This window comes from Myxine glutinosa, chromosome 1, assembly GCF_964187855.1.
Source record: "Myxine glutinosa chromosome 1, kmMyxGlut1.1, whole genome shotgun sequence".
Taxonomy (NCBI): domain Eukaryota; kingdom Metazoa; phylum Chordata; class Myxini; order Myxiniformes; family Myxinidae; genus Myxine; species Myxine glutinosa.
In genome coordinates, this window is record NC_136261.1 from 76485156 (window position 1) to 76505742 (window position 20587).

At 45.8% G+C, this 20587-nt stretch overlaps 2 protein-coding genes across 5 annotated transcripts in view; one reads left to right on the forward strand and one right to left on the reverse strand.

Annotated features, from left to right (window-relative positions):
* TMEM143 (transmembrane protein 143) overlaps positions 1-20587 on the reverse strand; it is a 78755-nt gene that overhangs the window by 35042 nt on the left and 23126 nt on the right. For all 4 annotated transcript variants that reach the window (XM_068113537.2, XM_068113518.2, XM_068113528.2 and 1 more), the window contains exons 3-6: positions 19165-19263; positions 18857-19051; positions 7084-7226; positions 6914-6984 (exon numbers count right to left, since the gene is read on the reverse strand). In XM_068113537.2, the coding sequence (XP_067969638.2) occupies positions 6914-6984; positions 7084-7226; positions 18857-19051; positions 19165-19263 (508 nt within the window). The remainder of the gene's footprint in view (positions 1-6913; positions 6985-7083; positions 7227-18856; positions 19052-19164; positions 19264-20587) is intronic.
* On the forward strand, positions 7656-19346 carry LOC137425279 (tetraspanin-10-like). Its single transcript, XM_078770945.1, has 4 exons — positions 7656-7715; positions 16513-16938; positions 18049-18230; positions 18416-19346. The coding sequence occupies exons 1-4, from the start codon at positions 7656-7658 to the stop codon at positions 18789-18791; spliced, it is 1044 nt and encodes a 347-aa protein (XP_078627071.1). The 3' UTR covers positions 18792-19346.

The following is a 20587-nucleotide window of genomic DNA, read 5'->3' on the forward strand; positions in this document are numbered from 1 at the left end:
TGGTCGAGCCCGCATCACGTGGTTTACAGGCGCCATTTTGCATACCACCTCAGCCGAGCAGCTTTCCCGCTGCACCCATTCCGTGGAATTGCTTCGTATCGTTGCATATTTCATTTGTTACGGGGTCCTCCCCTATCCTCTGGTCTCGGTAACCTCCGAACCCCGAGAGGAACCACGGCAGAAAGATATATATGTTAGTCCGTGTCACAATCAATCACTAATGAAACCCTCAATGAAACCATCAAATGAAACAATCAAATCAATAATGAAACCACACCCTTGGTTGGCAATGAACAAATATTATTTTAAAAGCACATAAAAATAACCATACAACAATGGGGGCAATCAGCCCTACAATCAAATCTTAAGATGGTAACCTAGCTCAAACTCACGGCACCCCCAGGGACTTAAACCGAGCCCTTCTCAATGTCTCTGGAACACAATGGTGCTCCCGGCGAAGAGGCGATGGCGATGAGGGGGGTAAGGAGATGTAGGTAAGGTAGGGACCGTCACGTGGTCCCAGCCAACCCCAATTGGCGGTGGAAAGTGGAATCCCAAAGACGCTATCCAAACGTGCACATACACCGTGCAGTCGCGAACCGCACCGTATCCTTCAAAGGCCGCTGTCGCGCACACACATCCTCGGCAAATCACCGGAGGGCAGGACCAGAGGACGCGGCTACCCAAGGGTCCGCGAACGACGCGCGAGGTCCCCGAAATGGCGGTCGGTTCTTCCTCGGGCCGCAGCCTCTAGGCGAGGATTCTCCGGACTCTCACACCTGTACCTGGCTTCACAGGCTTCTCCACGACACCAGCGATAACAACGATCGCACGAGATTCCTTTCCAGGACTCAAAGTTCACTCTCGATGGACGCTCGACCACGCTGGGTACAGAGCTTTTACCAACGCCTCGTTTCACCTCTGCCCTATGCGCTCTTCTTCCTCGCTCCACCTCTTCCGGTGCCCTATCCAATTTCTGGCATCATTTTTGTCATTAGCGCTTTTAAACCTTTTAACCACAATAACCCTTACTGAGAACCAATAATAATACCAACAATAATTAGGGCCGAATCCGTAACACATTTGAGTAATCTATATATATATAAAACACAGTTTGTGTGTGTGTGTGTGTGTGTGTGTGTGTGTGTGTGTAATGTTACCGAAAGACTCCTAAACGGAGAGGCTCACGTGCTTGATATTTGGCATAGACATGGCCATTGAGCCTGGGAAGAACATGGCCTACCTCAAAATATTTGACGAGATCCATATTCTTTATTCATATTTACCTCAGCGCATTTCAGCGAGGACCATTATACACGGAATCTCAGCCGGTGCCAGAGCAGCTCGCCGATTCGCTCAGAGCGATCACGTGATGTTCCATCCCCGCCGCCAGACCATTGAACTGAAAATATATAGAATGACCATTGCCATTCACACCACATAGGTGGAGATGCAGCTACTGGGCGCCATCTTGGTTGGCACTCGATGCTGGGCGATGGTGATTTCCGTCACGCATTTGCACATAATTCAGAGCGAAAAGCAATTGTGTTTTTTCACCTTTTGTACGATCGTGTTTTTGTGTCGATTTTGTGCGATATGAATTAAACGTCTTTGAAACAGCTGTGAAACGTCTTTCCACAACCCTTCCGTAACCGATTGGAGCAGTTTATTGCCGCACAAAATGGCATTTTAACAGTTGTCTGGCTTTTAAAATCTGGGACACGTTCAAAACAAACGAGATCCGCGAAGCGAGTTGGTCGAGTCGTGCTAACCAAGATGGTGACACGGCGGCTTCACTTTTCACGGAGTATGAGCGTTCTCGATATTTTCAATTCAGTGCGCCCGACTCGCTCACGTACTTGATTTGTGGCATAGACATGGCCATTGGGCCTTCACGGTGTAATTTGTGCGAGGCTTTTGTCTGAGTGAGCTTGAGTTGAGAGGGCGAATGTACGGGTTGGGAATGTACGGGTCTCCCTTCCCCCGCCCGGCAACGCCGGTACTGGAGGGCGTCACAGGATCGGTGAGTCTCCAAAATCCGCTTCGTGCTGTTGTGATGTCGTGATTGTTGTGCTGCTCTCCTACAATGAGAACTGCAACGTCATTGTTGACTGGCCCTCCCTTCCCACCCCCCCCCTCCGTTCCTCCCCTTCCCCCCCCCCCCTCCGTCCTCCTCCTTCCCCCCCCCCTCCGTCCTCCCCTTCCCCCCCCCCCCCTCCGTCCTCCCCTTCCCCCCCCCCTCCGTCCTCCCCTTCCCCCCCCCCCCCTCCGTCCTCCCCTTCCCCCCCCCTCCGTCCTCCCCTTCCCCCCCCCTCCGTCCTCCCCTTCCCCCCCCCCCCCCCCGTCCTCCCCTTCCCACCCCCCCCTCCGTCCTCCCCTTCCCTCCTCCCCCTACCCCTCCCCCCCTCCCCTCCCCCCTATCCCTCCCCCTCCCCCCTCTCCTCCCTCCCCCCCCGTTCCCCTTCCCTTCCCCTCCCCTCCCCCACCCGGCAATGCCGGGTACTTCTGCTAGTATTTCAATAAAATCAACCAATATGGTGTGTTGTGCCGCTTGGGATGTTCTGTTAGACCAGGACAAGGTCGTATAATGCACAGATTTCCTCGAGACAAGGAACGAAGTGCTATTTGGGCGGTTAAAATACGCCGAGTTGGATGGAATCCATCACCTTACTCATATTTATGTTCGGTAAGTGAAATCGCTTAATAATATTGTTACGGTTTTAAGAACCTTCACTAGTAAATTTTAGTAAATGCATCCCTTATAAATGTTCCCCTGTAAATATCCCCATCAATTGGCTTGTTAAGGATCGCACCCTAGTTAGTCCATGTACAACACGTAGCGAACCATAGGACCTCTCCGTAGTTATTTCATTATTAAGTGTTTCAGTTAAGGATCTGTTCCCAATAGTTGAATCTGCGTTGCATTAATCAAATAATATAGGCCCCATTCCGTCCATTTTGCTCTCCCTCTTCAAATTGTGGTACCTCGCTTGCCAACAGCGTTCGCCGCCGTTGCACTGGGCTGTTTACTGGCACCACGCCGCCATGAGCCATGCGGTCAAGCCGAGGAGGAAGGGGGCGGAGCCGCCAGAACAAGGTGTGGCACGTCGACTCGTCATCGGAGGTGGAGTCAGCGAGCCCCCACCAGCCAACCAGGGCTGACGAAATACGATCACGGGCGTGGCTCTATGAAGCGCGCATTGATTCCAACGCACGTAATATAAGCGCCGGCGCGAAGCCTTGAGGAGAGCGAGACGTGATCCGGCAGATGAGGGAGGCACCAGGCGAGCATACCGCTGGATCGTGAGGCAGAAGAGTGGGTCCGTGACGGCGACAACAATACAGTAGTCAATTGACATTGTCCGACCGTGTGTGAAACCGAATACGTGAAGCTGCCGCTGGCTGTTCGCTTCCAGCCGGAGCGTGGACCTGGGGCGGACCTCCTTGCTGTGTCTCTGCCCGAACCTTCCAGCCCTGCTGTCCCACTTGGACCCTTCTCCTTTGTCCAGTCATTCGTGCCTGCTATTCCCTTTCCTGTAAGTCTGTTTGTCTGTCCTGGGCGTTGGTAACATAAGACTGCTTCAGGCTGCCCTGTGTCTTCTTCTTCTGTATATTACTTTCGTTTCCTCCTCTTCTTCGGTTTTGTACACAATTAATAAATTATACAGGTTCCTTCTTATTCTTTGGGTTTTCCTCTCATCCGGTCGCTTTAGTTTTTTCCCTGATTGAATACCTGTGGCGCTATTTTGGCCAACGCTCGGAGTCTGGTTAGTTCGTTGTTAATGGCTCGAGCTGTGGATTGCTAAACCGCTCGGCAAATACCATCTTGTCCGTGGTTTGAGCGGTACTTGTCTCCCTGTTTTGCGTAGGGATTGGTAAAGGTATTCGGGAGAACACCTTGACCAATTTCACCCTGCAAAAGAGCGTTATAAGTACCAGGACCAGAGACGGCCAGCTTAGCAGGCCAAGGGGATGAACCCCCCCCCCCCCCCCCTTGCTAAGGGGAGTGCCGTCTCTGAGATCCGTAACAATATATTGGTTTTAAAATCAAAAGTGACATGACACGTGTGTATTCGGTCTCTGGTGAGCTTAACATTTATTTAGTCAACCATATATATATTATACATATATACACATTTGATATATATATATATATATCTATTTTATCTAAATATATCACCAAGCTTATAATGTTTAATGGCGGATTTCTTCAAGAATAACAAATAAACAATGTACCTCTGAGTCTGTTTACTTTTTTTTATTGCTGATTATGGTGCGAGTCAAGTTATAACAACATTTGTGAACCCAAGCTAATGAATAAAATAATAGACATTGTACTTTCGTAGCATTATGGGAATATTGTATGTTACTTTTCCAGATAATAGATGAAAACTAGTATACAAGCTCCATTTTATCAAATTACAATTTCATGCCAAGAGAAATAAAATTTATCAGTATGCTGTATGCAGCTGACAATAAATCGTGTGCCGCGACAGGCAAACAATTCGTGTGAATAAATTATGCCGCTTGCAGATTTTATTATTCCAATAACAAACAACACGTCACTTTAACTTTAATTAGTTGTTCCTCATTAAATCTGCGACCAAACAGTAATAACATCGATTCCCTCGTCACAGAACTACAGGATTGCCACAGCTGACATACATCTCGCAGTGCCAGCGTGCGAAGTTAGGTATGCAACATGGCGCCAGTATATCAGTTGGCCAGACTCTCAATATACACGGCACTGGATACCACGTTGACACTGGCGGTCACAGACTACAGCATAGTAAAAAAAAAAAATCCCTTTTTATTCTTCCATGTATCTCCCCCATATTGTTTTTTCTTGTTTATAGTTGACAAAAAAAAACACTCAGATTCAACATTAAATAATATACGTGTCGCCAAAAAAAACATAGGCAATACCACTGGCGCTCAACTGGTAGAATAAACAGTATACTGCACTGACTAAAGGAATTTTAAACCAATTTCAATGGTTGCTAGAAGACAGGGCAGCATGTAGAATCATAAGACCCCCCCCCCCCCCCCTCGTACCTCCTCAGATGATGAAGTGGTTGACAGATTTTGATTGATGAAGAGGACAGATTCTGATGAAGTGTTTCATCAAAATTGTGTGTGTAGGTTTTGAGAAAAAAGGAAATACCTATTTTGGGGGGCAAGACCACCGCCCCCTCCCCCCCCCCCCCCCCCGTAGATACCCAAAGGGGCAGATTTTTTTTAATGCCGTGAACAAAAGTTGGTACACCACGGGTGATGAAGGTTGTGGTGAAGTTTCATCGGAATTGCATGTGTAGTTTCTGAGAAGAAATCAAGCACCCATTTTGGAGGGGTCAAACCTGGATCCATTTAACCCCCAGTAGACGCCCTTAGACCCCAATTTTTTTAATGCCGTGAACAAACTTGTCACAACACAACAAATATCATTTTTGTCAAATGTGGTCGCAATCCCATCAGCGGTTTCGGAGAAGAGGTTTCAAGTGTTTACGGACTTACGGACTGACGGATAACGCGCCATCGCATAAGCCCCCTTGAACTTTGTTCCAGGTGAGCTAAAAATCTGTGACCCCAAAAAAATATATATTGAGCAAGACCCTTGCAATGTTGATTGCATATGCAAAGATTCATTAGAACATGTTTCACTGGAGCGACAATCAGTAGAGAACATACCTCCACCAGGCTGAACAGTTTAATGTTTTGTATCCCACCGATAGGACGGATCTGCATCTAAACCTGAACCGAAATAGAATCAGCTTGTTCTCATCACACATCCACCTGTCCACTAAGTTTTGCCTCAACACATCCACAACCTTTCGAAATATCGTGCTATATATTGTTTTTGGCATCGTCTCTCAATAGTGAAAAATCACTTTAAATTTTTTTTACAATTCTCATATCTGGATACGCATCTTCACCAAAATCGAATCAATTCGACCTCGACACACACCCAACCTGTCCACCAAATTTCATCCGACTTCATACGTAACGTTTTGAGATATCTGCTAATAGACAGACAAACAGACAGGGGTGAAAACGTAACCTCCATCCACCTTCTGTGGCATAGGTAAAAATGTGCCCGTCCTTTGGTATTTGACCTTTTGACTCCACCCCAGAGGGCAGGACCAAACGTGATACTGTTCTCACACCTTCTTGCCATGTGATGATCATAACTACAAAGTTTAGTGAATTTCTGCACAAGCGTTTAGCTTTAGGAGATGACAGACAGAACGAAAGCAATATCTTCCTCTTCCCGTTTTATTTTTTTTCAGAGCATAGGGATAAATATTTAAATCCTTCAAATGGGTCATAAGATTCCAGTCTTGTCATTTATTTTAATGAGTCATGAAAAAAAGTCATTTATTTTAACCGGACTCGATGGTGTAATAGTTCGAGCATCCTCTCAGTCTGGGAGGGGGGTGGTTCACACCCTAGCAGAGTCAGAGCAAAAATTAAAAAAAAAATGGTATGCGCTGTTTCTTGGCTTGACGCTTAATGCATTTAAAAGGATAGAGCATGGAAATTCCCCATATGTTGGTATCCATGGGGAGAAGGACATTCATCCTTAGAAAATGCATTGCTGAGTGCGGTGAGAAAGGTGGCGCCATTGTATGGACGTCGCTGTTACCCAGAGTGCCGAAGAGTGGTACCCAGAAGTGACAGCACTTCCTCCAAACTCAGTGGCTGTTTGTCTCGTATAACAGTCATGTCTCATGTACTTGTCTATGTCACGTGTGTGGGATGTGTGTGGCTCACTACGAGCCTTAAATACTGTCTTGCAAATAAATATACAATTAAACAGAACCTTGGCATTATAAATATACAAAATGGTTTAAAGAAACAGTTTCTTTCCAAATGTCCAAAAATTTAGGAGCAATCCAAGGCTTGCAATAGTTACCCTTGAAGGCTTTGAGAATGGTACGCCCGTGCGTTATGCTTGCAAATATCATCACACGTGCAAACACGCGCCTGTGGGGAAACAAGAATCAAGGAGATGGGGCTTCATGCCAAAGTTCATGACATCAAGGTATACAGCACATCATGCATAATCGTTGAATCGGGTGGCACCTGTCTGGTCCAGCAACAGGGCTACGCCAAAGTAGACGGCGATGCAAGGGACGTTTCGACCATGCGTCATGCCCAGGTTTTGTTGGACCTTCACCCAAGGCCCAAAAAGCAATTAAATCATATTCGGTGAGACGAACAGAGACCTGGCCACCAAGAAGGAACAAACGGGCAGGAAAAAAAATTAATGAACGACATGCATGCACATTAATACAAGTAAATTTTCCAAGTGATGTTAGCCTTTTGGTCCATCAATCCCGGACAGTGTCCAAACTCCACCATTCCAATCTGTTAAAGGCAGCGTTAATTTCCAGCTCACACCAAGCAGGGAATTTGCAAAGGTATTCACACACTCACTTTGGCTGACTACTTCTTTGTTCTTATGCAGCACAAGACTGTGGGTAGCATCATTGGCTGAGGGTGCAGCTGTACCGGTGATGTAAAGCCCTTTGCGGGTTGGGGCAGGAATTTGTAATTTGTTCATGGTGCCAGCAATAGCTAGTCCACTCTTCGTGAGACATCTTGGCATTTACACACACGGAACTGTGGTGCAGGGGGAGGTCATTCGGCCCATCATGTCTGCACTGCACCAACCCGAGTATCAGTATCATCACCCATCCACACACTACCGACAGGTACTGACAATATCCTCATACCTCTCGATCTCCAACGTATCCACGTACGTGCCTAACTCCCATTTAAATGTATCTACCCCTTCCACTACCTTTACAGGGAGACCATTCCATGCATGCATTCTCTGACTGAAAGACCCATGCCTTAAAAGCTGTCCTAACTCCCATCTTCTTTACCCTCAAGCTATGGCCCCTGGTCCTAACATTGTCCATTCTGCTGAAAACCTCCACTGCACCTACATTGTCCATACCCTTCATTATCTTAAACTTCTCCATCAGATCCCCTTATACATACTCTCCTCCTTTCCAATGTATAAACTCTTGTCTCCTTCAGCCGCTCCTCATGGATAATTCTGGCTAGCCCTGGAATCAATAGAGTTGCTCTCCGCTGACCCCTCTCTATGGCAACTATATACTTCCTGACATGTGGTGACCAAAACTGTACACAATATACTACGTGAGGTCTCACTAAATTCCTCTACAGAGTTAGCACGACCTCTTTTGATTTATAATTTATCTTCCTAAGAATACCATAATATGAAACACTGTTAGGTTTTACAATAGCTGCCTGTTACTGTGATGTCTGCTTACTCCCTGTATCTATTACCACCCCCAGATCGTTCTCCTATATGACACCATTTGCAAATGTTATTATCTTTCAACAGCAGGACCAGTGTAGCCTGACCGAGCCCGATGAAACCTCCTCGTCGAATGCATATCCATGCCGACATCAACCCAATCACACCTGCATCATTAAATCCATTAACCTCCGTAATAACTCATGCCCAGCTTTCCCACGACGTTGCCGTCTTATCGGGGGACCTGTTCTTTTCTCAAATGCCATACCTCGATAAAAGGCAGGATGGCATCCACTATCGTATCACAAACTTTTCCAAACATGACAATTAACCTTCTACAGGTCACTTCTCCATTATAGGGTGCTGCTGAAACAACTATAGGGCAGGAATTTTAAATTTGAAAAGAGCATGAGCAAACAATGGCCTACAATTTTCGAAGAGTGCCATCAGATCTACATATCAGTGAAAGCATTCACAGGCGAATACTAGCAGAAGGGATTGGCTGATGTTACGGATTTGTCACTTCCGTTGTGGTGGCTTGCATCCACTGTAAATATTTCTGATTCCATGTACTATTATTGTGTTCAAAAGGTTTATTGTTCATGAACTGTTGTCAACAACAACAACAACAACAACATGCATTTTAAGGCCATTTTCCCTGCTACAGCGGGGGTTAGCCTTGCAGTCCCCATGACAATCTTCTCCATTTTGCCCTGTTTTCTGCATCTCTCCTTGTTAACCCCCTTGCCCGCATTTCTTCTTCCACCATCTTTAGCCAAGTCTTTCTCGGTCTTCCCTGTCCTCTACTTCCTTCTACATTAAGTTCCATCACTCTTCTCAACCAGTCACTTTCATCCTTCCTCAACACATGACCAAACCATCTCAACCTGTTCCTCTTCACAGCATCAATCACAGGCAATATTCCCATCATCTTTCGCAATTCATCATTTGTCTTCCTCTCTCTCTCAACGATACTCCGCACATCCATCGAACCATTCGCATTTCCACCCTTTCCAACCTTCTGTTGCTGCTCTACGTTCATTACCCATGTCTCGCTCCCATAAATCATAACACTTCTCACACATGCAGCATACACCGTTCCCTTCAGCTTCAGCGACACTCTCCTCCTCATCAGCACACCACTCAGTTCCCGAAACTTCTTCCATGCACATCTCACTCGAGCAACCGTTGCCGAGTCTGATCCACCTTCTCCATTCAGCATGTCTCCGAGGTAGCAAAAATGTTTTCACACCTTCCAGCTTCACGCCGTCTCCAAGATCCAACTCAACATTTCCTCCATCTGCAGCTCCCTCTGTGCACACCTTACATTTGAATGTAGCTGCCACACTGGTAAATGACCCTCTCAGACCACTACATTTTTGATGAACCCACTCAGCGCACATTGTACATTGATTGGAGTTCACGCCGACACCCTTCCTGCACACAGCACACGGCCACTTCCCAGTTCTTTCCACCTCACCACATGCTTTACCACTTGCCATCACCTTCGTCTTTCCGATATTCACCTTCAGACCTTTTGTCTCCATACATTCCTTCCACTTGTTCATCCTTTCCTTCAGTCCATCCATACTTTCTGCAATCAACACCAGATCATCTGCATACAACAACTCCCACGGTAAACCCTCCTTTACGTTCTGAGCCAGCACCTCCATCACAGCTACAAATAGTAGTGGACTTAGTACCGACCCCTGATGCACTCCCACCTTCACCTCAAACTCACCACTGTTCCCGTCCTTCGTCCTTACAGCTGTGCGCGCTCTTTTGTACATTGCCATCACTACTCTGATCAACCATTCCTCCACTCCTAACTTCCTCAATGCCCATGTCAATACTTTGCGTGGAACCCTATCGAATGCTTTCTCCAGATCAACAAACCCAAAAAACACTTTCTTCCTCTTCTCCATGTACTTCTCCTGCAACTGCCTCACAATGAAAAGCGCGTCTGTCGTTCCTCTTCCTGGCATAAATCCAAACAGCATTTCATCGATCTTCACTTTCTTCCTTATCCTCCTCTCCAACACCCTTTCCAATACCTTCATTCCATGCTCCAATAACTTTATCGCTCGGTACGAGCCACACTCCAGAGGGTCACCTTTCCCCTTGTATAGAGGGACGAGGGTACTCAGTTCCCAATCCACTGGAATGCGGCCTTCTTTCACCACCAGATTACAGATCTCTGTCATTCTCTTCACACCCCAACTTCCTGCTGCCTTCAACATATCTCCCACAACTCCCGTCGGCCCTCCCGCTTTTCCACTCTTCATTGCTTTTATCGCTTCCTCAACTTCCTTCTCAGTTATCTTCTCTGCCGGTCCTAAAACTGGGTTACTCTCTATGTTGCCATCCCATGCATTCTCTGTATTCAACAGCATTTCCATATATCTTTTCCATCTTCCTTTAATTCCATCTGGGTCGACAACGATTTGTCCCACTTCATCCTTCAAGCAACTCACCCCCATCACATCACACCTCTCTTTCGCTATGTGCTTTGCAATCCTGAATACTGCTTTCTGACCCTCTTCCAAATCCAAGCGTTCTCCGAATATTTTCCTACATGCCTCCTGCGCCTTTGCTACCTCTTTCTTTGCAGCCTTCCTGGCTGCCTTATAACTTTCATGCTCTGCTGTTTCTGCTCCCGTACCCTTCGCCTTCTGCCACTCCTTGAACTTCTTCCTCTTCTCGTCAATCCTCTTTCCAAATTCATCATCCCACCACCATGTTTCCGAGTGCCTCGGTGGTCCTTTTGTCCATCCACATACCTCACCAACGGCTCCCAACAGACTAGCTTTCATTGACATCCAACCACTTTCAAGCTCAACCACATCAGCCTCTACCCTACTCAGCCTCTCTTTTAATGCCTCCCTTACTGTCACCTCTTTCAACCTCCACACCTTCATTCTCGGTTGGTACTTCACCCGCCGAGCTCTCCTCGCACCTTTCACCCTTATGTCGCAGACAACCAAGTGGTGCTGTGAAACAGCCTCCTCCCCCGGGATCACCTTTGTGTCCCGGAGGTGCCCCCCATCTCGCCTACGCACCATCAGGTAGTCAACGGTTGTCGTCGACCCACCTGACGTGTATGTAACAAGCTTATTATCCTCTTTCTGGAACTGAGTATTACAAATCAACAAATCAGCTCCATCAGCAAACTCCAAAATCCTTTCACCTTCTCCATTTCTCACACCATATCCGTAACCCCCATGAACTCCCTCAAAACCATCCATACTCCTTCCCACATGTCCATTCAGGTCTCCTCCCACCACAACAACTTCCTCATCTTTCACGTTTTCCATCAGCTTCTCTATCGCACACCAGAACTTGTCCTTCTCTTCATCGCTTCGACCAACCTGCGGAGCATATCCCGAGATGACGTTCACCAAGAGCTTTCCAATCATCATTTTCACCATCATCAACCTATCACTCACTCTAGTCACACTCACCACACTGTCTACAAACTCCTCAGAAAACAGGACACCAACACCATTCACGCCCTCCGGGCACCCTTGCCACACAAACTTGTATTTCTGTCCCTGCCTACCCTTCACCATTCTCACACCACTTCCCTTCCATCTCGTCTCCTGCACACATATAATAATATAATAATAATTCATTTATTTTGTATAGCGCTTTTCCAGAAGCCCAAAGGCGCTTTGACAGAGTGGAAAACATAATGCATAACAATACATGAAAACAACAATTGCAAAAAGACAAGAATCAAGAAAACAAACAGCAGCGATATACGGCATATATATAAGACAAGAATCAAAAAGACAAGACAAGAATCAATAGGGAAATATTTAAAGCAAAAGGAGGGAGAAGGAGAAGAGATAGTCAGGGGTTAAATGCTGTGGGTTGAATGTTGAATGCAGCGTTGAACAGGTGGGTCTTTAGTGATGTTTTGAATGTGGTGAGTGAGGAGGAGTCTCTGATGGTGTGAGGTAGTGAGTTCCAGAGGGTGGGAGCAGCGATGGAGAAGGCCCTGTCCCCCCAGGATCTGAATTTGGTCCGGATGGAGGGGGTCAGGAGGTTGGTACCAGCAGAGCGGAGGTTGCGGGTGGGAGTGTGTCTGGAGAGGAGGTCAGCCAGGTAGGATGGGGCCAGGTTATGGAGGGCTTTGTATGTCAAGAGGAGGATTTTGTACTGGATTCTCTGGGGGATGGGGAGCCAGTGAAGCTTGTAAAGGACGGGGGTGATGTGGTCACGGGTCCGGGAATGAGTGAGTAGACGGGCAGCGGAGTTCTGAATGTATTGGAGTTTATTGGTGATTTTTGAGGGTGAACCATAGAGGAGGCTATTGCAGTAGTCCAGACGGGAGGTGATGAAGGCGTGGATGAGGGTTTCTGCAGCCGTGGAGGAGAGGGATGAGCGGAGACGGGCAATGTTTTTCAGGTGAAAGAAGGCTGACTTTGTGATCTGTTTAGTGTATTTGTCGAAGGAAAGGGTTTGGTCAAAGATGACGCCAAGATTCCGGATGTGAGGGGAGGTGGATACTGGGATACCGTCGATGTTGAGGGCAAAGTTATGGGTGGATTTTGTGAGCGTTTTTGGGCCAATGATGATTATTTCAGATTTATCACAGTTAAGCTTGAGGAAGTTGATTTGAAGCCAGGATTTTATTTCAGTGATGCAGTTTGTCCATATGTCCACTCTTCTTCTGACCAATACTTCCACCACTTCTCCTGATCTCCCTGTCATTGTCCCTACATTCCATGTCCCAAACCTCAGAAACCGATCTCCACTTCGGGCTGCACCCTGCCCATATGTAGTTGTAATTGTCATGGTTCTCTTTTTGAGGCAATGTTTTTATGGCCGGATGCCCTTCCTGACGCCAACCCTCTTAGTCGTCTCTTACGCAGGGATACGGTGTACCTATTCTGACCAGGGTACACACTGGGAAACGTTTAAAACATGGAAATTCGGGGGGGGGGGGGGGAGAGGGCGGCGTCAGCATCACGGCTGCGGTTTCAACATATTCCAACAATATCCAGACAGAACCATGAAAACCATGAAAAACAATCTGGGAAAAGTCTCCAAGCAAGAACGTGGATTTGAGAAAGAAGGAGCAGAGGCGGAAGAAAAACGAGATTCAGGGGGCTGGGCACAAGTCGAGACGAGGAGGAGAGCGAACAAGCACGTGTCCGGGAGGAGAGAAAAAATCAATATAGAATTCTTTGTCTATCCGTTTGTCCTGTTTTTAAAAACGCCGGACAAAGGGTAAGATGCCTGCGAGAGGCAGGGGGGAGAAAAGAAAATCAAAGAAACAAGCAAATACTATGAAGGAAAGAACTTACACTCACAAAACACCGAAGGGGGGGAGGGAGCCCGGAAAGACCAGGCCGCGCACGACGCGCGAATAAAAAACGACCAATCACACACAAATCCGCAACAACCACAAAACCAAAACTAAACAGAAACACACAACAACACACACACAACAAAACAACCAGTGGAAACCCGACAAAGACACGAATGGGAAAACACTCAAACTTCGATGCCGTGGAGAGCTCGAAGCAAGCCTCGTCGCTCGAGGGACCGGAAATAACCCCCTGTTGAACTGTTGAACTGTTGTCAAAAGGTAAAAAAAAGTTAATGTTAAAAGGAAACAGGAAACCGGATGAGGAAGAAGAGGAAGAGGAAAGAAAGAGGGCGGAGCGAGAGAGGTCGGACAAGAAAGCCGAGTTGCTCCGGGTTCTGAAGTGAACGTTGGCGAGCAAGAGTCACTAGCGAACTTTCGGGTTTCCGGGAAAGGAATTACTGTGACCGAGTTGTCATCGCTGTGACCGATTAACCTGCGTGTCAGGTTTTGCTATCGATTCAGGAGAGAATCATCGCCGTGCTGGTGCGCCACGAGAGCGGGCCGTCGGCCATTTTGACTCGCGCAGGACTTGTGCTTCGCTCGCGGTTTCGTTTCTTTTCGAACATTTTCACCGCATTCAGACGTCGATCTGGGGCGTGTGTGTGACGTGGCTTTTTGAAGGCTAATTCGTCCATACCCGAGGGTGCGATCTCTGTCGCCTGGAGGGCGCCTTTGGATTTCCCAGTCACCTTGAGGGCGCCTTTGTACAGCTTCGGCTGTGTGACTATTCTTGCCATCTGCACGGGATTCTGGTTTCGATTGGACCTCGTTCTAGCGATCGCTGGAGCGAATCAACTGTGGCTTGAAGCCGGGAATAAGAGACATTGGGGATGTTCTGGTTTCACTCACTTGGAGCACAGTGAGTTATATATTATAACACTGATGGTACCATCATAGAATATTGATTGTACTTTAACTTTTGATTCATATTATTGTTGTATGGTTATTCTTGTGTGATCTTAATACAATATTTGTTTGTGAGTAACAATTGGTGTAGCTTCACCATTGATCTTTGACATACAGAATAACACATTTTTCTGCTGTGACTCCTCTCGGGGCTCGGAGGTACACCTTGACCAGGGGGTCGGGGAGGAGCACGCAACACTGACTCATCATTTCTCAAGGAAAATGTGCTCGATGATGCAACACCGGTATGTGAAGTACAAGGATTCATTTACAGGTCAGGAATGTTGTCCAGAATAGATAGCCCACAGAGGAGTGTGTAGATAGATAAACCAACTTATAGTCAGTGATAAATTAATACAAGATAGCTTTGATGTGAATCTATCTACATTATGAGGGACAAGTCACACAGATATTTTGACAGTCACCCCACCACCCCCAACCCACCAATCTTAAAACCTCTCGCATTTCGGTACATTCTACATTGACGTTTGCAATAATAATAACTACAAACATGAAAAAGAGTTTAAAAATAAATTATTGGGATCAATGATGACCAATAATAATGTTTAAACTTCAAAATCAGCTTAGAAACTTCATACACATCAACAACAATACCATCACTGTTATTTTCACTGCCTTACAAAGCCAGGACACAGCTTCGACTTTCCTCAAATGTCCATGGCCATGTCTGATCACCACTTGAAGAGGATGGGGGGAGGGGGTGGGAATGAAACCCGGTTGTCATGGGAACTGGGATGGGCCAATGTGACTATCACATGATGGAGGGCTGACTGGCACAGAGCTGTGGGATGAAGATTTGGCAAAGACAAAGCAAGCAAGAACTGAGTCGAACAAAATGAAAGCTCAGAGTATGCGATACCGCCTATTTAAATGGTTTGGAAGACGAGATGAAACTACACCTTTGCTACAACAGGTAAGCAATTGAAATTTTATAAGGGCTAGTGTCTTTTTATTTTGCCATCAAGCTATATGCATGTTCCAATGATCCAGGCCCTCCATACTTATTCTCGGTATTCAGAATAGGGGGGGAAAAAACCCCAAACGAAACAAGAACAGGAAGATTGCTTTTGAATGCATGTCCCGTATTAGTCCAAATATTTTGCATAGTAGAGCGATAACAAATTTTAAAAATTGATGAAACGCTCTGAAACTCAAACTTGTTCTGTAACTTATCATAATAAAGCCATGTACCAAATTTCATTTGAATAAGTTAAAGGGGATGGAAAAAAGTCCAGAAAACCACAAGTGGGACAGACGGACGGACGCACAGAGACAGACAGACACAGACAGAGAGCAAACCAATAGTCCCCTCCGGGTAAGGGACTAATAATAACTAGAAAGAGCAATCAATGATTGCAGACCCTCACCAGGACTTGTTTAGTGTGGTTTTATAGTATGCATTTAATAGACGTAGTCACATTCTAATTGTACCGTACATTATTTATAGAGGTAACAGGTAACACTTGTGTGGCAATTGTGCAAGGGCTGGGGAGGGTAACAATCATAATAATCTCTAAAGAAAATAGTTGCGCAAAAACAGCAGCAAAGGGCATTAGTTAATGTATCAATTTAACTTAGTTGCCCTCGTCATGAATTCTACCTCTAAGACCCTGAAGCCAAAGTGATTTTATGAGTAAAATAACTCATGGCAGTAGAACTAAACCTTAGACTCAGGTGATCTTCACATGAGTACATTTAAAAGTAAATTACCTCCAATTCGATTTACCCATTGCATATAGAAGAGCTTAGTAATGTAAAATCTGTTCCAACCACAGCTATGCAATATAAAGAAAGGTGACTTCACAACTAATTATTATTTCCTTTACAACTTAGCTTGTTCTTGGCAAAGGGTGATACACAAGTCAGGTTCAAATGTAATTTTTTTGAGTCTCAAGTTTCCTGACCAACCCGTGTGCAGAGTGGAGAAAATGCCGAGAGAGACGGATCAGCTTCACGGAGCCTGAATGACCAAAATCTCAACAATTCGAGCTTGGTGAAGCACGGTGGTCATCTGGAATCCATAAAATCTGAAGAGCCAATGAATTACGAAACTTTGGAGCAGAGAGTCGACCCTTGTGTCAAGTACACCCTTTTCTGCAGCCACTTTTGGCTTGCGACACTCTCCCTATCTGTGCTCACTTTTTCAGTCTGGGGACTTAACCAGAAGTACAACATCACCGTTTCTCATCCATCATTCTTGGCCGAAGACCCGCTGCTGGTAATTCTTTTTCTCTCAGCACTTGTGGCCGGGATGAGCATGGCAGCGGCAACTGGAGCACTGCGAGAGCTTCCGAGAACCCTGCAATGCTTTACCGCTACACTTCTGGCACTGATGTGTGTTGAGGTAAGATTCCCATACTGTTGCTTGCTCACAGAATGCAGATTAATCAAAGGCTAATTATTTCACTCGCAAAAAGTAATTATTTAGTTGCTTATTTATGAAAATCCCAAAATAAAAACAACCTTTTCCAGTTTACAAGTCATCCTTTACCTGGTTAAACATTTTACCTTGTCAAGTTCCCCAAATCAAGTCTACCTCTACTCTTCTGTCCAATTTGTAGAACCACATACCTGAGGCGATTCAATCCCACTCTTCTACTCTCTCTCTGGTCTTTTGCGTCTCTCCTCCTCCACCCCCTCCCCCCTCCTATCATCCCATTCTCTCTCTGGTCTGGTGTTGGCTTAGAGGTTAGGGTGCTGGCTTGGGATCCTAGGATCCTGGGTTCGAATCCCGGTCGATCGCTGAATTAACGCCAGGGGGGTTGACTCAGCCTGTCATCCTTCCGAGGTCGGCAAATTGAGTACCAGCTTGCTGGGATGAATGATCCCGGTGTGTACCCCGGTTTAGAATAGGTACACCGTATCCCTGCACATCGTAAGAGGCAACCAAGGGTTGGCGTCAGGAAGGGCATCCGGCCATAAAAACATTGCCTCAAACAGGGAACCATGATTGTCATGGGGACCGCAAGGCTAACCCCCGCTCTAGCGGGGAAAATGGCCTTAAAAAAACGATCATTCATTCTCCTCCACCCCCTCCCCCCTCCTATCATCCCATTCTCTCTCTGGTCTTTTGCGTCTCTCCTGCTCCCCCTCCTCCTTCTTCTTCTATCATCCCACTCCCTCTTTCTGGTCTTTTGCGTCTCTCCTGCTCCCCCTCCTCCTTCTTCTTCCATCATCCTACTCCCTCTTTCTGGTATTTTGCATCTCTCCTCCACCCCCTCCTCCTATCATCGTATTCTCTCTCTGATTGTTTACCTGATCATTCATTCCCTTGCTTGTTTCGTTCGCTTATGCTGCCCTATTAGCAGCACGATGCCATTTTGCCTCCTGTCACATTGCTTTTCCATGAGTCTAGATATCGTTTTCAAAAAAAAAAAAAAAATTTTTTTTTATATGTATATATATATATATGTAAGCTTGTCTTCCCTGCTCCCCCTCCATCCCTCATTCCAAGGTTCTCGGTGTAGGTGTGGTATTGGTGCTGGTTGGTCCAATGCAGGCAGGCTTGAAAGCTGGCCTTCTCCATGCCATGTTGCGCTACCATGAAGACACAGACACTCAGTTTCTGCTCGATGAACTGCAAGGTGGCCTTGCATGCTGCGGAGTCAACAGCTACCAGGACTGGGAAGTAGACTTGTAAGTAACATTATTACCGGCCAAATTATTGTAATGTATCAGGATGATATGGAAACAATGAACCGTATTTTTTCTTTGTAAATCTCAAACAGTATTCTAAACAATCTTGAAACCAATATTTTCTAACACTTCCACACCATCCCTCTTTCTCCCCCCAAATAAACCTGTATCTAATCTCCAAACAGGTATTACAACTGCAGCTCTCCAGGAGTGCAGGCCTGTGGAGTTCCAGCATCGTGCTGCCTGCCAAGATACCGTTCAATCCCCAACTCTCAATGCGGTTTTGGTGTCCTTATTCTTGACCCATTCTCTGCAGCTGAGCAGGTGCACACGGCAGGATGTGCTGCCCATTTGCTTGGCTGGCTTGAACAGCATGCAGTAGAGTTGGCAATAGCTGCCATTGCCCTATTGTCAACTCAGGCCTTGATGTTAGGTTTGGCCAACAAGCTTTGCCAACAGATCCTGACAATACGTGCTCAGTGGGAGACAGTGGAAGATAAGTTGCCTTCTTCATTCAACCAGGATACAGAACATTCAGGAAGATTAATAGGGAGAAACTGAAGCAGGTGATGGCTTCTTCACAGACAAAGAGATGGACAGTGTGAAGATTTAAAGAGCAAACATACCTGTGGCCCATCAAGTGGATGATGCTGAGTGAGTGCAAAAGCAACCGCTTTGTTTGACAGGCGGATGTAGTTAGCGGCAGAGGCAAGTGATGAAAGAAGGTGAAAAAACTTCCGCTTGCGACATCCGTCTTCAACATCCGGCACCTCCTTTTCTAGTCTCGATTCGCAATCAGGGTTCATAGGAAAGTACAAATCCTGAAATGAAAGATGAGTGGAGAACAGAATGTGAAACAAGCAGACAGTCTAGTCATATCGAAATTTGCAACATCCTCATTTCGCAATGCATCACACGTGATGATGGAACGCACCTGGATTTCGTAGAGCAGCCCGTGGTAGTGAGTTAAAAGGTGGGCATCTACAGCTTTGACGACCATTCTGAAATGCTCCTTCTCACTCTGTTCCAGCTCCTAAATGGAGAGAAACCACGCATCCATTTTCCATCATTAAATATAAATGGAAAGCTGTCCAGTTAATAAACATTGATTTTGGCCTTCTGTGTAGCTTGTGCAGTACAGTTCATAGTCTAGTGGTAAACTTTAGATGGGTTCAAAACATTTTAAACTTTTTATTTTTTGCACAAATTCCTACCCATTGGGGAGTACAACTGCTTTACAATTTGGGATTCAATTAAACATCACCGTTCCAACATAATTCCCATATTTACCAGCATCTTTGGCATTCCCATCTGAGCATGAAAGCTCGTCTTTTCTACCCTCATTAACCCAACCTTCTGCTTGCAGATTATGTGTTTATGCCTCGCCTTAATCTCCTCCTCCTTTTAGTAGAGTATGTGCACAAGCTAGCCATATGCCCAGAATCATTCAAATTGTGATAAAAGCACCAAATTAGGTGGAGTCGTACTTTAGGCCATACCTTTTCATTTTGGCTACAGAAACCAGATGAAATATCATTTTGAAGGCTGGAAGTACTCGTTTCACCTTTTAACCTTTACCGTCAATACCAACTTAAGAAATAGGCTAATAATGACCAAACAGAGCAAATAAACCCATGCAAACTATATATATTTTTAGAAAGGGCAAGGACTAAAAAAGATGAAAATAGCAGTGGAAAATTATTTGGGGGTCACATGACCTCATTTGATATTTAAAATTGTCGCCATTGACAGGGACAACCAAAATATATTCATTTGGACCCCCATAAACAGATCTTTCTTGGCTAAATATCAGAAATCGACTGTGAAATCATAAAGGTGGCAAAAATGTACTCCTAAGCCAAATTAAAGCTTCTCAGTGCCAATAATAATGAAATTACAACACAAATTTTGAAAAAGATTCTGAAGCCAGTTTTTTGGGAAAAAAAAACATTGGTGTCAGTCACTACAGTCCTACGGTCACTCAAGTCACAAAATATAGTTGTATATCACATTATCCTAAATTAACTATCGATTTCCTTGAAAAATGCTTATCCAGCATTATAAATACTAGTGAGGTACCCGTGCTATGCACGGGTGGGAGGCCAGAAGCAAACAGACAATGCAGAAACGGTGACTGCTAAAGCATGAAACCAATAAATTCCACATTCCTGTAGCACCTTCAGTCGCACGTCAGACATGGACAGCAAGTTTGTGAAGGACTTCCATGAAAAACTTACCCGTTCGCAAACAAACGGGTACCTTTGTTCCATACCCAGTCAATGGCGAATCTGCATATGGCGATCCGCGAATTTCACGTTCAGAAAGTAGAAACCATCACGGCATTCCGTCATTCACTT

Bases quoted from the DNA above. Each gene is read 5' to 3' on its own strand.
- LOC137425279 (XM_078770945.1), top strand. From the start codon at position 7,656: ATGTCTGCACTGCACCAACCCGAGTATCAGTATCATCACCCATCCACA. The intron at 7,716-16,512 runs GTACTGACAATA...ACCCGTGTGCAG, and splicing joins CATCCACACACTACCGACAG to AGTGGAGAAAATGCCGAGAG. The intron at 18,231-18,415 runs GTAAGTAACATT...ATCTCCAAACAG, and splicing joins CAGGACTGGGAAGTAGACTT to GTATTACAACTGCAGCTCTC.